The 17,039-nt window shown below is 37.5% G+C and overlaps 1 protein-coding gene across 1 annotated transcript in view; it reads left to right on the plus strand.

Annotated features, from left to right (window-relative positions):
- The first annotated feature begins 433 nt into the window (after positions 1-433).
- The window catches only part of TMEM144 (transmembrane protein 144), a 68,425-nt gene continuing 51,819 nt past the window's right edge, over positions 434-17,039 (plus strand). Inside the window, exons 1-5 of the mRNA XM_069105018.1 lie at positions 434-481; positions 3,409-3,516; positions 4,982-5,184; positions 10,358-10,491; positions 13,190-13,270. Coding sequence (XP_068961119.1) covers positions 5,008-5,184; positions 10,358-10,491; positions 13,190-13,270 — 392 coding nt within the window. The 5' untranslated portion in view covers positions 434-481; positions 3,409-3,516; positions 4,982-5,007. The remainder of the gene's footprint in view (positions 482-3,408; positions 3,517-4,981; positions 5,185-10,357; positions 10,492-13,189; positions 13,271-17,039) is intronic.

Below are 17,039 nucleotides of genomic sequence, written 5' to 3' on the forward strand. Positions count from 1 at the left end.
AGGGACCACAGTTTATGCCAACAGTGTAACCATAGAAGAGGGTATAAGGTTGGAAAGTAATGCACTATCTCATCTGTGGAGCAAGACACAAGGTTTGCAGATATAATTGGAGAAGCCTCTCTCACCCAGGCTGGGCATGGGGCAGCAGCCTAATTCCTGATCAGCTTCAATCACATGACAAAGTACTGAAGCAAACAATAGCATTTTACCTTCAGGGAAAAAGAGAACCTTAGATCCCTGGTCTTAACTAGGACCAGTGAAAGCAGCCTGGACTTTGATTCACTAAATAAGGGCACTTGCAGGAAGAAAAGGGAAGTTCAGAAAACCTAGGTTAGAAATGAAAGACAAGGAGGAAGGTCAGAAAAGAGAATGATCACATGAGAGGCGAAGGTGGAGCTACTAGGCTGTGTTAGTGTCTAGGCAGGAAGGAATCAGAGAAAACTGCCTGGGGGAGAAAGAGAGAGAGAGAGAAAGCTGTGCTGTAAGTACTGTAGTAACTAGATGGGGAAACTTTCCAGAGAAATAGAAGGGGTGACTACATGAATGAATAATGTCTGGGTTGGGGGAGAAGGAGGGATAGGAAAAACAAGCCAACTACTGACAAAAGAGGTTGTACTATTAACATGATTAATAACTATTAACATTAAGGAAATCAGCTGAAACAAGAACTGAAAGTGGGTAGAGTAGCCCAAATGCATTCTGCTACAGCACTAGCTCAGTGTATGAAGTCAGTAAGAGTAAGGCAGCACCTGTCAGATGGGGTGGGGACACTGGCTGCATCTGGAGGCTGCTGACCCTAGGTTCAGATCCTGGCTCTGATTTTCCCTGCCCAGGGTAGCATAGGCAGACTCTTGTCTTTTCTAGTTTGTAAGTCTGTAAAAAAAATATAGGTTGGACTAAATAATATCAGATGATTCAGTTTTTATTTTTGATGCTTTGAAAAGAGACTGAGAACTCATTCGCTGGTGATGGATGTCACTGAATGAATTATTCAGTGGAATTGTAAACAGTTGGAGAGACGTGACAGGGTTTTTTGTTTGTTTGTGGTTATTATTATTATGCCTTTATGTCCTTAGGGCTCTACACCTAATACAAGTATGTTGTTTAATTGAATTTAGGAAAATGAAAGAAGTTAGTTGAATGATGATAATTATGGAACCGACCTTTCATATATTAATAATTTTAGTGGTAGATATTTATATTAGCATAATAGAATTTCCAAAGTATTTGTTATACTTAACAACATGGAGGTAGTTATCAGTAGTTATCTAGGAATCTAATTCAAAACAATGACAAAATTTGTTTCTTGTGACTTAACATTGCATTATCATTAATAACCCCAAAATATGTTTTTTTAATTTTCTTCCAAAAAATAATCTTCTACATGAAGCTCTTTTTAAAAAATCACGATTGCCTTCAAAGTACAAAGGTGTTCCCCACATGATCAAGGAAAAGTACTAGCTTCCCAGTAGAGAATAAAAAATTACCCATTGTCAATGTATCTCACTTGAAATAGCTAATGATGTTTCATACAGAAATTTGTTTGTATCATAATCATTTTTGTAATGTCCCTGAACTGTTGGGTAATAGGCTTCAAAATATCCTCAGACACTAATTCCAACAAAAATGTGATACTTAACCTTGGCTAATGGGTACTAAGCAGTCAAACTGAGCCCAGGAGCTCTATTCCACACTTTAAATCCATTTCTCTAATGCAGAAGTGAATGTTGAGAGTTATGTTGAATTATTATTTACAGCTCTACTTGTAACATTGTACTTATAGGAAGCCTTTGAATAACTAAATGATTTCTCACTTTAGGTCTTAATACTACCCATTCTTTCATTTTCTTTTTTTTGTGGGGGGGGGGCATGTAGAAGGGGGTTTTCAGGGCAGACCTGTGATTTCACAGGTGTACAGAATTCTGATTAAGGAAACTCCCTCTACCAATGGATTTGTGGGCCTGCTCTGGAATCGACTGTTAGAGAGCTGCCAGATTTAGACAGTATTTAGATAGATAGCGAATATGTAAAAGATAGGACTTAAAACCAAGTCTTCCTGACTCCAAAACCATCTCTCTATCTTCCATTACATATTTTTATTTCTTATTGGCCTTTTATTTTTTTTAAAAATGTAATATAAGGTGGAGGAGAGAGGCAAAATGTATGCCCTAAAAGCAGAAAAGTAGAAATAGCTTGTCATGTATCTCTTTTGGATAGCTTTTTCCTGAGTCTTCTTTGAACTTTTGTTATAGGTTTTTTTTCTCAACCACTTCCTTTGCTTGGATACTCCTCTACCTGGGGCTTCCATGATACTGATGTTTTCTCATTCTCCACCTGTTTATCTTTACAATCCCTTTCCAGTATTCTCTGCTGTATCTTCAAATACCTTCTATAAACAAGGATTTCCCATAAGGCTTTGTCTTGGGTGCTCTCTCTCTCTATATATTCTCTTCCTTAATGATCTCATCTGCTCTAGGCAGATAGCTCCCAAATCAATATATGCTGACCCCAATAATTTTCCTAAATTTCAGTCCAGCATCGCAAACTTCATTCCAAATATCTCAAGACCTAGATCTCCCAAACAACTCAACTTCAAAATGTTCAAAACAGAACTCCCTCTCTTCTTTTCTAAATCCACCTTTCCTTCAAATATCACTATGTCTATTGAGAGTACCACCATCATATCAACTGCCTGCCTAGGTTCATAACCATGGAGTTGTGCTTGGATCTACCTACTCCCTTATCTCTTCCTTTATCCAAGTTGTTACCAAGTTCTATCTTTTGTACTTCCATAATATTTCTTGTATCTGTCTCCTTATCTCCAGTCACATTTGCTACCAGGAGGAGACATGTTTAGGGAAGAAAATATTGATTTTTGTTTCAGATAGGTTGAATTTGAGGTGCTTTAAGAAAATTACCTAATCCTTCTCCTTCTCTCTGTCCCTCTCCTGCTACCCCTATCCTGGCAATAATCTAAGACTATAAATTGAAAATGAGGTCCTGAATTGTATCAGTGGAGAAAAAACAGAAAACGCCCACACTAATAAAATAAAATATCTGGACTAAAAAGAAAAAATAAAAGGTAAGAGGATTAGTGACCAGGGAAAGACAACCTACATGGGAAAGGACTGCAAGTTCATGTTATATGAGAATCAGTTGAAGGAACTGGGGAATGTTTAACTACTATTGACTGTGTAATGATGAACAAGACACATAGGGACTCTCGGACTTTGAGCTTCCTTATCTGTAAAATGGGATAAGAATAGCTAAAACTTATATGGCAACATATATATGTATCAAATATGTAGATGTATATCTTTACATTTATGATTTAAGGATTATTATTTAAGGATTTACATTTATAATTTAAGCATTTTACATAGACAACCTCATTTACATGTACTACAGGTATATTACATGTATTTATCTCAGAAGAACCCTGTAATATCCTCATTTTACAGAGGAAGAAAATCAGGCTAAGAAAGATGAAATGACCTACCTAGGACCACACAACCAGTAAGTATCTGAGGCAAATTTTGAATTCAGTTCTACCTGATTCCAAGTGCATGTCTATTTCCACTGGGCCACCTACCTGCCTCATTTTCTACTTCTTACTGAGTTGTGAAGAAAGTGATTTCCATACTTTTAAAGCACAATATAAATGAGATTTTTTAATTAGTTAAAAAACAGACAATCAGAAGAAAACTTATAGATGGTCTAATTTAACCCCTTTATTTTATAGTTGTGGAAACTGAAAGCATTGGGTCTGGAATCAGGAAGACTTAGTGATTTAGTAACCTATTATTTAGGCTTGAGTTTCCTGATCTGTAAAATGAGGGGATTGCCCTCCATAGAGTGTAGTCAAACAGGCATATAAGTGATATAGTATATAAAGAGATGGACCTGGATTCAGGGAGATTTGAGTTCAAACTAGCTGTGTGACTCCAGGCAAGTCATTTAACTGCTATGTGCCTCAATTTCCTCATGGTTGTTAGGATCAAATGATAGAATAAATATATAATAAATAATAAATAAATAAATAGATAAATGAAAAAATTAATGAATAGATAGATAGATAGATAATAAAGCACTCAACATAGTACTTGGCACATAGTAGGGCCTTAATAAATATTTTTTCCTTCCTTAATCCTTGGGAAAATTAATCAAATGTGGAAATTTTAAAGCATAATATAATATATATAATCTCTTTTGATACTCACATGAATTGCTGTGATTTCCTAAGCATCCATCATTGAGCAATAGTTCAAAATCCCAAATTCTGACTTGGTTGTTGAACATCTCCTGTTCACTTCTAGATTCAGGACACACAACTCTGGAAAATGTAAAACACTAAATTTCCTTCAGTCACATTCAAGGTCTGTAGCAGCAAGCACCCCAAGTGCATCCTCAGGGTTTGCTGCCCATACAGGTTCTTAGATCTGCTTTGATAAAGGAAAGCAACTCAAAATGGGTTAACAAGCTTACTTTAATCAGTCAGACATATATCGTTTACCTTGTTCAGGGGAAAAGGTCAGCACCCCGAACTTCAAAGTATACAGGCAGAATTATCAAGACAGAAACAAATCAAGTAGACAGATTTCCAAACTGTCCAACCATTACATCCATACCCAGTCAACATCTGGGTTTCCACATCTGGGTTTTTCAAAGCGGGGGGGGGGGGGCCCTGGACAACGGCTTCTCAGAATACAGATCAAATCACAGAACACTTCTCAAAGTGAGCCCCCAAAACAAAGCTACACATCAGGGCTTATATAGCCTTCTCCTGGCTCAGAGAATGTAACAACCTTGTTGACTCACTGGACAATCAAAAAGTATCTACTAAAAAACAAGCCTCCCACCCCAGGCTTCAGGTGCACTTTAGCCTAGGGGCAGGGAAGATCTTCCAAATTTGCATTCCCATTACAAGGTCACACAATGCTTACTGTCACAACTTTCATTTCTTCTTTTGCCCACCTTTCAGAAGAGAAACTACACCAAGTTGAAACTATGTCAAGCCTCGATATCCCAGGCAGCAGCAGCACCATGGAACACAGCAACAATGGAACAGATCTCACTGCTGGCTTCATCTCCTCAGCTGTAGCTGTCATCTTATTTGGGTCCAATTTTGTTCCAGTGAAAAAATTTGATACTGGCAATAGTAATTCACACACACACACACACACACACACACACACACCCCTTTGACCAGGAGCATTCTGATTATTCTTTTTTTTTTTGGAGGACAATTGGGGTTAAGTGACTTGCCCAAACTCACACGGCTAGTTTTTGTGTTAAGTGTCTGAGGCCATATTTGAACTGACTCCAGGGTGCTCCTGACTCCAGGGCTGGTACTCTACTCCCTGCACCAACTAGCTGCCCCACCATTCTTATTATTCTTAATAGAAGATATATTTGTAAATTTTTAAATGACAGACATAAAACTTGTTATTTCGTTTTTTCAAGTAATCTTTATATGGCATGTTTTTAATGTCTTCTTACCATTCTGATCACCCTGCTTTGGACTGACACATTGCCATTTCTCAGTATCCTTCCTAAAATCTGGCACATAGAATTGGACATCAAATTCCAAGTGTGGTCTTACCAGGGCAGAGAAAAGTAAAATTATCACAGCCCTCATTCTAGATACTTCTACTAATGCAGCCCAAAATCACATTAGTTTTATTAGCTGCCATATCATACTGTGAACTAATTTGAGCTTTCAGACCACTAAAACCTCTTGGTCTTATTCACCTTAGCTGATGTCTAGACACACTACCCCCCTGTCCCCAATCCTATACTTTTTCAGTTGATTTTTCAAAATCCAAACATCAAAAATCATACATATTTTTACTGTTTCATTTGACTAGATTCTACCTCATTACACCAGACTATTATGATCTTTTTGTATCTTGGGTTTGTTTTGTTATGTACAGATTTAATCAGCATAACATCTATATCTTCATATCTTCATCTTCCTTGTATCTTCATGTCTTCATCTAGATTAAAAAAAAAAAAGATTGAACAGAACAAAGTCAAGGACAGAGGTCACACAATACCACTAGAAAATTAATTAGTTCACATTTGGGGTTCAGTATTCTAAACAGTTCTTAACAACATTATCATCTAATCATGATTACATTGACGATGATATGGGACTGTCTGAAGCTTTACCAAATGCAGATAGACTGGGCCTATGGGGTCTGCATATGGAGCCAGCTGAAATGTTGAGGCTTGACAATTATAGATTCCCTTCTTTATCCTCCCAGTCTTTTTCACAGAATTCCAAAGGCGAAGTATTCCCAGGAGTTGTTTTCCTAACCCATTCCCAAAAAAAGAATCCACACAAAAACATTTCCAACAAATAAAGTTAGCCAGCCTTTGCTCAAAGAAATTCAATCACTAGGAACCTGCTACCTTTCAAGACAGCTCATTCCATTTTTAGACAGCTATGATTATTAGGAAATCTTTTCCCGACATCAAGTGTGAATTTGCTTCTGCAATTTTCCCCCCTCTCCCCCTCCATGGTTTCTCATTCTTCCCTCAGGGACCAAGCTGAGCAAATCTACTACTTCTTTCATATGACAGCCTTTCAAATACTTGAAGACTTCTATCATGTTTCCCTTGAGTCTCCTCTAGTCTAACAGCCCCTACTTCCTTCCATCCTCTTTACTGTGGAATCACAAGATCCTTGTCCATCCTGGTTGATCTCCTCTGGACATTCTGCAGCTTAGCAATGTCCTTCCCAAGATATGGTACACAATCCTGAACACAATATTCCAAATATGACCCGGGTGAGTGTAGTATAATTGCTGCATCTTCATTCCTGAAACTCTGCCTCTCTTAATGCATGCTAATATTGACTTAGCTATTTTTAGCTACTGCTAACTCATATTGGACTTGCAAATCACTTTTAAAACCCCCAATTCTTTTTTTCAGACAAACTGCTGTGTAATCCTATCTTTCTTATAGACAGGAAATCAAATATAAGATTCAACACATATCTCTATTAAGTTTCATTTCTTAAAAGCCAATCCAGTATTTTGGCTGGTCAAGCTCTTTCTGGATTTTGTCATACAATGTATCAGCTATTGCTTGTGACTTTGTATCTTCTGCAGGTTTGATAAGGATGCTATGTATGACTTTAGACATTTAATTGTTAAAAATGTTAAGTAGCAGTTGGCCAAGCTCAGAGCCTTGGCATACTCTACCAAAAAAAGGGAAGAGAATAAGCATTTATATAGCACCTACTATGTGCTATGCTAAGTGGTTTGTTTGTTTGTTTTTTACAAATATTATTTTATTTGATCCTCAGAACAATGCTGCTAGGTAGTTGCTTTTATCATCCCCATTTTATGGAGGAAATTGAGGTTGTGACTTGCCTAGAACCATCTAATAAGTGTCTGAGGATGGATTTGAATTCAGATCTTTATGACTCCAGACCTAGCACTCTGACCACTGTGACACCAGCTGTCTCTAGATAGTTAGTGACAGGTTGTCTAGAGATTTTCAAGTTGATGTAGAATCATTAATAAATTTCAGCTTATCTTTCTCCATCTTCTCCAACAGAAGAGCTTAAGATACTCTTATCAAAGCCTTTTCTAAAATATATGTATATTTTACTGCATTTTTCTGATGTGTCAATCTTGCATTGCTATTATTTTTAATGATGTTAATCGGACATCACCTGTTCTTGGTTAAGCTATTCTGTTACCTTTTCTAGATATTTTCTAGCCATCTATTTAATAATATACTCCAGAGGCTGTGATCACAAATAAAAGGAACTAGCTTTAGAATTAGATTTGTCATCAAGCCTTTATTCTGGCACATACTGACTGTGTGATCCTGGGCAAGCCATTTGTCCTCTCATTGATGCAGGCCACTCATTAAGACTATAAGTTTGGGACTAGGTGCCTACTTGCATTTAGAAGTGAAAAACTTGTTCTCTACACTGATGAAATTACAAGTCTTGTTTAAAAATATTAATAATAACATTTTCTAAAATATTCCCAGAAACTGAAGTCAAACTCACTGGTTTGGAGTTGATAAATTTCATTTTCTTACCATTTTTGAAGATCAAAGCATATGACTTTTTTTGTCTTAATTTGTTTACTTTTAGTTTACAAGATTCATTACCACAATTACTTGAGTTTCAAATTTTCTCTCCCCCCCCCCCCCCCATGGCGGCATACAATCAAGTATGGTATCTGCAAATACTTTCACATTCGGCATTAGTCAGGTTATAAAGAAGGATTGTAACAGATGGAATGAAGAATGGGAAAGAGGAAACAAAACCAAACAAGAGAACAAAAAAAGGGCAGGTAGTTTGTTTCAATCTGGGTTCAATCGCAGTTCTTTCTCTGGATGTAAACATCTCTCTCCATCATGAGTCTTTTGGGTTTGACTCATGTCTCTGGATGGCTGAGAAGAGTCCAGTTTATCAAAGTTGGTTGTCACACATACGTTGTGTCTGTAATTGTGTACAAATTCCTCCTGGCTCTACTCTTCTCACTCAGCATCAGTTTGTATGAGCCTCTCCAGGTAAATATGAAGTCCATCTGCTCCTCATTTTGTATTGCACAATAGTATTCCATAACATGCATATACCACTTCTTGTTCAGCCGTTCCCCAATTGATGGGTACCCCCTTAATTTCCAATTCTTTTCTATCACAAAAAGAGCTGCTATAAATATTTTTGTACATATGGGTCTTTTTCCCACTTCTATGAAAGCATATGACTTTTCAAGTCTTATGGTACCCCTTCTGTTCTTTGTTTCCCAACCTGGAACATTTCTTCTATCCTACCAGGGAAGAAGATTCATTTTCCCTGATAAGATGGCAAGGAAACATGTATTCTCCTATCCCTTTCACCTCATGTAGCTGACAATTTAATTTGTACCCAATAAACACATAGTTCGTGACTGAACTATTTCTGTTCCTTCCACTGGCAATAATCTAGTACAGTTTTCTCTTTCTCTTTATATTTTAATGAGACTAGCATCCTTGATTCTCCATACCTCCTACTGACCGTTCTTTCTGCTAAATTAGGGGCAAACTGCTATGTCTTTTTATTGTACTGAGCGTCTGTCTCTTTTATAGTCATCTTTGTTACCTTTTTCTAGCACATTAGCTGATTGACACCTAGTTCTAGGGTATGAACAGATTTCTAATAATTATAGCCAATGCATGCAATAACCTACAATCTGCCACCATCATTAAGGTGGTTTTCCAGCCAATTTCCATCTCATTCCTTTTCTTCTTTCTTCTCATCTGGGTAAACAGTTGCATTAAAATTTGCTTGCTTACAACTCTAGCTTCTCCCTTTTAAGTGAACCTTTTGATTATGGACTTTCTTGACTCTTCTTAAGTTTGGCCTTTATTATTTTAGCCAATAGTGGGTTAAATCCAAAGGACTTAAGAAACCTTCAGGACATTCATTTACCTCCACATCCCTAAAAGCCTAATTAGAATTAAGAAAGTAAGGGGTGGCCAGGTGGCTCAGCGAGTAAGAGCACCGGCTCCAGTGTTGGGACGACCTGGATCAAGTCCGGGCTCAGATGCTCAGCACCACACCCAGAAATAATAACTGGCCGTGTAACCTTGAGCAAGTTACTTAACCCCAATTGCTTAAAAAAAAAAAAAGAATTAAATTAAAGTCTTAGTAGTATCTAGAAGGCAACAATAATGCAGTTAGTATCTAGGAGGCAACAATAATGCAGAGATAGTCCCATCTCTAATAGTTAGCTTTCCTCAAGATAAAGGGCCTCAGTTTCCTTATCTGTGCTACGAAGGGTTTGAACTGGATGGACTTTAAGACCTCTAAGATCCCTTCCAGATCTAAGTCTCTGTAAATCTCTGAGACAATAATTTTCTGTGGAAACTCCTCTCTACAACCCCAGATCTCATTCACCCTTTTATAACTAACAACCTCAGAGAATTACATGACCTTCAGAAAGACTGAGTAATATGTCCAGGGTCAAAGGCTTTTTTTTCTGATACAAATCCAGCCCTACAGCCCAGTTTACCTCCATGCAACAGCATAACCAGCATAAAACCACAACCATTTTCAGCATCAGCAATGCTTTCTAAAAATAGCATATGTCTGAAAAAAAGCACATGCCAAGGCTGAAAAGTATTTCTGCAACTTGGTATGTAGCTTAGCCCAACATTTTTCTGTAAAATATCTAGCTTTGAGAGTTTTGCTTTTGGACTTTACAACTTTAAAATATATACAAGAGAAATATACTGTTTCTAATAAATGGGGGAGGCAGTACCAAAATACTAGGTGTAATGTAGGCATTCTGTTACTGTTGATAAGTTTGAGCTTTATTCTAAATGTATTTTCTGTGCTTTTTATGAGAGTGAAGATTTTTACTATGATTTTTATCTTGCGGGTAACATCACTGTTGTCCCGATTGTTAAAACAATTGGTTTAGGCCTTGGACTTTTAATCTGGGGATCATTTAACTCGCTTACAGGCTGGGCAAGCTCAAGGTAAACCAGTTCAGACAGAATTGTCCAATTCTTATAGAGCCCTCCTCTGTGCAAGTCACCACATTACACACTAGGGACACAAAATAAGTTTATGAGACATTCTTTGAAAATGCACCTCCCTCCCTTCATGCAGGTGAGAGTCAAAATTGGTTAGTTTTGCCTAACTGCTTCCCCCCCTTTTTTTTAATTCTTTGACATAAGTAATATCCCTTTGGGGTAGGAGAGGAATCAAAAAATAATGCCTGTGGAATGATTTGCATTCCTTAAAACTTATATGTTAGTTTCAATATATTTGGAAACAGGAGGTAATTCAAAACCAGAAGATGATAATTTTTTGTCCTGAATTCATTTCATAGTCTAGGGAAGCCTAGACTAACGCTTGCTTTGAATAACATTTTAAAATGCATACATAAAGTACACCAGATTACAAAGGAAACCAATTATATGGAAGTATGGTCATAAGGATCCCAGATTAAAGGAACCCTGATCTAGTAATATGCACATAACTCTGAGCAAGTGGAAAGGGTACTAATTCTAAAGTCACATGGCCTGGGTTCATGTCTCAATTCTTAGAGGAATCATTCCTTTTCTCAACATTCTTAGTTTCACCAACTGTGAATAAAGATTAGTCTAGATCACCTCCAAGGTCTGTTCCAGATCCAAATGTGGTCCTAAAATCCACTCAATGTCCCAAGACAGACAAGCCTATTAAGATTTTAAGTTGTAGGCTGTCCCCAAACCAGGTTTTTCAGGAGAACACTGACCCTACAATGTTCATCATTTCCATCCCCCAATTCATGAATCGGTGCCTCCAGAAGGAGAAGGAACAGAATAAGAGAAGCTATGGAGATGGAATATCTTCAGAGTATCTAGCCAACCTATACTATTAGTTTGGGATTTAACCTTTCTATATGTTGGGAAAATAAAGAAATAAATCCTCACCCACCAAAAAAAATGTTTTAAACTGCAGACAAATTTCAGTTCTGTATGATTCAAAGGATTTTTAGCATGAGAATTTCCACACACTAATGAAATTACTGTTCTCATTCAATAAAACAAATGCATACTGCTTCAAACATGACTATTTCTACAATTCTGTGATTTCATCACTATAGGTACTATCCTCTGTTGGTAGCCACATCATCCATTACTACATCTATCCTTAAAAGTATCCCGTGTTGCAAGTACTTGTCAGAGAATGTATTTTACTAGCCTTGTCTCAAAGTACCCAAGGGCACCTCTGTACCACAAGGAAGGTATAATATAACTTGGTATATTATACTTGGTATATACAATATAATACAATATATAATATAACTTGGTATATTATACCAAGGTATATTATACCTTGGAAGAAGGTATAATATACATATATTTACATATGTAGAAATATGTGCACACATATACATAATACATACCCCTATAATCCTATATATATGTGTGTGTGTACAAATATAAATGTATGTATATGCCCATGTGTATATTTATATCTACCTAAATAGATAACATTTACACACATCCATATATACACATGCTTATATGTGTGTGACCTATATATAACCAGGTTAATGACTCTACATGGCACCAGGACAAATGTCAAATGAGAAATGCAAAGAGTAATTTAATTAACCTTAAGAGAAAAGTATTTTTAATTAAATTTTCATTATAATTTTTTTTAAGCAATTGGGGTTGAGTAACTTGCTCAAGGTTACACGGCCAGTTATTTCTGGGTTTGGTGCTAAGTATCTGAGCCCAGATTTCACTATAATTTTTAAAGAAAACTCACAAATATGATAATATTTTTAAAATTTTGTCAACCCATAGAAAAGGAATATCTGATCTGTCAGTATTATTTCATAAGGTCAAAGTCTTAGTTGTGGACAGGAGGTAAGATATACTTCCCCTTTGAAATCTTCCTCTAATATTTAACTGAAAAATTCTTCATAAAACAGAACTTCATTTGGGGAGAGGAGGCCAGGTATATCTTTGACACTGAAGATTTCGTCCATTTCCCAATGGTGGCATGGAAATGACTCTTAAGACCTCAAAAGCTGTATCAGTAAAATGGAAGCTTTAGAGGGCCCTATCAAACTGGTAAAATGAGTGTAGGTCTAATAAACAATAGATATCTGTTATCTACAGACCAGCCTTGAGCAATTCAAAGATTCTTATAAATTAGAAGACCAGGTTTAATTTAAACCTCAAAGGATCCCCAGTTTCTCCTCCTCCTCAATCAGCAAGTAACATGAAGTGGCCCCTACTACTAGACATTGGGGGATACAAATACAATGAACAAAATATTCCCTACCCACAAGGATCATACAATCTAGTATCACTATTGGTAGTAGGAAGGGTTTATAGTGATTTGGACCAAAGCCAAGGGCCATGAAGTAAGAAAACCAAGGTGATTTGACAGGAAAGATTTTTAGCTGTATTGTCACAAGTCCCATTTTTAAACTCCTTCTTCCACTTCAAATATCGTCCAAGATTTGATTGAGGGATTTTCTGTTGAAATTAACCATACTATTGACTCCTTTGCATGAAGCTCAGGACAAAGTTTCTTCTGTGACATCTTCACCACCAACCAAATTGACCATAGAATCTTTCTGGTTGTAAAAGAGGCAAAAGTTCAAAACTCTTCAACTTTTCAATAAGACCTAATCTAGCTGTGTTGACTTTTTTTATTATTATTTTTGAGCTTTGGATGGTTTGGAATGGATCCTGAAGACATATCAAGGCCCCTGCTAAACTACATTGGAGCAGGACTTTCAGTGATAAGGTACTTGATCATTTCTGTTCCCTTCATTTTTAGACCATTAAATGTTTTCAAAGCAGATGGTGGGGGCAATGATTCAAGTTCTGGATGTGAAGTCAGGAAGACCTGATTTCTGAGAAGGGGCCACCCAAACCAGGAAATGCAAGAAGAAATGTTGATTCCGGTAGGGCCACCCATACCAGGGAATAAACTTGTTAGACTTGTTCTTCTTGCAAGAAGGAATGTCATCACATTCCTTCCTCACCCTGACTTCCTGGTGACCTTTAAGATTCCGGTACTGAATCTCGACCATCCCCCCTGGCCCCTATAGAATTGGGGCCAAGCCACTATCTCTAAGGCTCATACTTGTCTGTCACCCAATCCCTGACCTTTGTGTTTCCCCCTTTCCCCAAGAACTGTATAAAAGAACGCCCGAGAAGACACTCGGGGTCCTCCATCTTAAGTGTATGGTTGGACCCGGGTTCGAACTCCTGAATAAATGTTTGTCTTCTTTGTCAGTCTTGTAGTCTCTGTTTTTTCCCTTGTACCACGTTTCATACCACGTTTCAATTTCAAATCTTGCCTCAGGCATTTACTAAATGTGTGACCCCAGGAAAGCCATTTAACCTCCTCTATCCTTCATTCCTCTTCTATAAAATGGGTGTGATCATATCACCTAACTAAATTAACTATGGCATATGAATGCAGGGTAAATAGTGAAAGATAGTTTCAGTAAAACGTGAACTGGCACAGAATGGAGAACCAGGAGAACAATTTATACAATAACAACAAAATTGTAAAGACAAGAAACTTTGGAGGACTTAACAACTCTAATTTATGCAACGATTAACCAATTCCAAAGGGCCTACTACCAACCTCCTGACAGAGATATGATGGACTCAGAGTATAGAATGTGACATATTTCTTTGACATGAGCAAAGTGGATTATGTTTTGCTTAACTAAACATATTTCTTTCAAGAGTTTTATGACTCTTTTTTTAAATGTTTGGATTGAGGGTAGGAAGGAGAAAAAAAATGATTTTTCTTAAAGGAAAAAGTAAGGTTTAATTTTTAGAAAGTCAAAATAATGATAATGCTGATAATGACATCACCTACCTTACTGGATTGTTGCCAGGATTAAATGAGGTAACCTTTGGGCAAATATTAAAGTGTTACCATAAGAGGAAGAAGAGGAAGAGAATGATGACCTTTCTGGTAAAGAAAAATCAAGTCCATTTGCCAGAGGTTTTCAAAATCTATATTAGAGCCAAGAATATCTGGATTTCCTGTCTCTGATGCATATAGGTGTAATGGAAATGGAAATTTTTAAGATCCTCCCTGCCCCTAGGCTAAAGTGCACCAGGAGCCTGGGGTGGGAGGCTTGTTTTTCAGTAGATACTTCTTGATTGGCTAGTGAGTCAATAAGGTTGTTAAATTCTCTGAGCCAGGAGAAGGCTATATAAGCCTTGATGTGTAGCTTTGTTTTGGGGCTCACTTACTGTGATTTGATTTGGATTCTGGGAAGCCGTTGTTGAGAGCCCCCAACCCTGTTGTTGAGAGCCCCCCACCCCGGCTTTGAAAAAAAACCCAGATGTTGCCAGATGTTCATTTGGTATGGATGTAATGGTTGGACAGTTTGGAAACTGTTTACTTGATCTGTTTCTCTGTCTTGATAATTCTGTCTGTATATTCTGAAGTTTGGGGTGCTGACCTTTTTCCCCTGAACTAGGTAAACAATACATATTTGACTGATTAAAGTAAGCTTGTTAACCCATTTTGAGTTACTTTCCTTTAACAAAGCAGATCCAAGAACCTGTATGCGCAGCCACCCTCAGGACACTGGGGTGCTTGCTGCTACAATAGGTTGTGTGATACCCCTTGCCCCCCAATCAGGTCACTTAACCTCTCCCTAAAATTTTATGTTGCAGAGTAAGTGTAGATATACATCCACAGAAGGGCTTTTCCTCATTGGAATTCGTCCATACCAATGAAATCACAAGGATAGTCCCCTTTAAAACTAATTACAAATATTTTTTTAATGATATGAAACAATCTATTCAGTGACCATCACTCTTCTACTACCTATTGTCTCTTATTGCTAGTCCTTTTCCCCTATCCAATCCCACAACTTATCTTCTTACTTAGTCTTTCACATACCAAGCCTATCCTGTCTACCCATCTACTCTTCTGAGCATGAATGCCATAGTTATGAAAATGGAATGAGGACACCATAAATCACTATCTGATACTGTTCCAAATACAAAGACAACCACACCTAAAAAGGGGAATATGTGTGTATGTAGAATATGCATATAATAATATAAATTACTATAAATTGAGTCTATGGTGATGGATTCTGGCAAACTTAGTCTTGAAAAAATTCTATAAATTTTGAGTAATTTAAATAGCATGTCTGCCTTTCAAACACTCAACTTCCTGTCGTCTGCACTACCTACAAGCCAGCTTCAGTCTTTTTTTTTTAATGCTTTATTAACTTCTGATTTACATCGTTCATTTCCGCCAGATTTTGAGTTACAAATTTTCTCCCCGTTTTTCCCCCACCCATCCCCCCAAAACAGCAGTCCCACAGGATATCCCCACCTCTGATCTGCTCTCTCCCATATTTTCTCCCATACCCATTTCAACTTTTCCAGTAGGGCATGGTGGATCTCTATATTTCCCAATTACATGTAAAACAATATTGATAATAGTATATATATATTTAAACATTTGATTTTAAAACTTTGAATTCCAGATTCATTCCCTTCCTCCCTTATCACCCACCCTTACTGGGAAGATAAGCAGTTAGGTATAGGTTGTACATGTGTGGCTAATGCAAAACAATAACATAGCAGATATATTGTAAAAGACTGACTATACTTCCCTCCCTCCTATCCCACATCCCACTTGTTCTATTCTCTACTTTGATCCTGTCCCTTTTCAAAAGTGGGTGCTTCCAACTTCCCTCCCCCCCAGCCTGCCCTCCCTTCCATCATCCCCCTTCACATCCTCTCCCCCCCCATTCTCCTGGAGGGTGAGATCCCCTATTTAGTGTGTATTTCCCTCCCTCCTCAAGCCAGATTCAATAGGAATAAGGTTGACCCATTCCCTTTTGCCTTCCTATTCTTCCCCTCCATTGTAACCATTTTCCCTTGCCTCTTCTGTATGAGATAGTTGCCCCACTCTGTCTCTCCCCATCTCCTCTCATTATATCCCTCTCACCTCTTAATTTCATCTTTTAAGTGTCATCCCTTCCTGTTAAATTGGTCCCGTGCCCTCTATCTATGTATACCTGTAAACATATATACACACATTCACATATGTATTCATATGCCTGCATACCCTCATATAAAGACACACACACACACACACACACACACACACACACACATATATATATATATATATATATATATATATATATATATATATATATTTCTAATCCCTTCAACTACTGAGAAAAGTTTCATAAGTTACAATTATTGTTTTTCCATGTAGGAATGTTAATAGTTCAACTTTGGCCAAGCGGCTCAGCAAGCAAGAGCACCGGCCTTAGTGCCAGGACGACCCGGATCAAATCCGGGCCCAGACACCCAGCACCACACCCAGAAACAACAATTGGCCGTGCAACCCCGAGCAAGCCACTCAACCCCAATTGCTTAAAAAAAAAATAGTTCAACTTTGATAAGTTCCTTATGATTTCTTTTCCCTGTTTACCTTCTCATGGTTCTCTTGCTTCTTGTATCTGAATGTCAAATTTTCTATTCAGCTCTGGTTTTTTTCAGCAAGAATG

The sequence above is a fragment of the Petaurus breviceps genome, unplaced genomic scaffold (genome assembly GCF_028583685.1).
Source record: "Petaurus breviceps papuanus isolate PSGF00001 unplaced genomic scaffold, PetGlider_PUasm1.0 76, whole genome shotgun sequence".
NCBI lineage: Eukaryota > Metazoa > Chordata > Mammalia > Diprotodontia > Petauridae > Petaurus > Petaurus breviceps.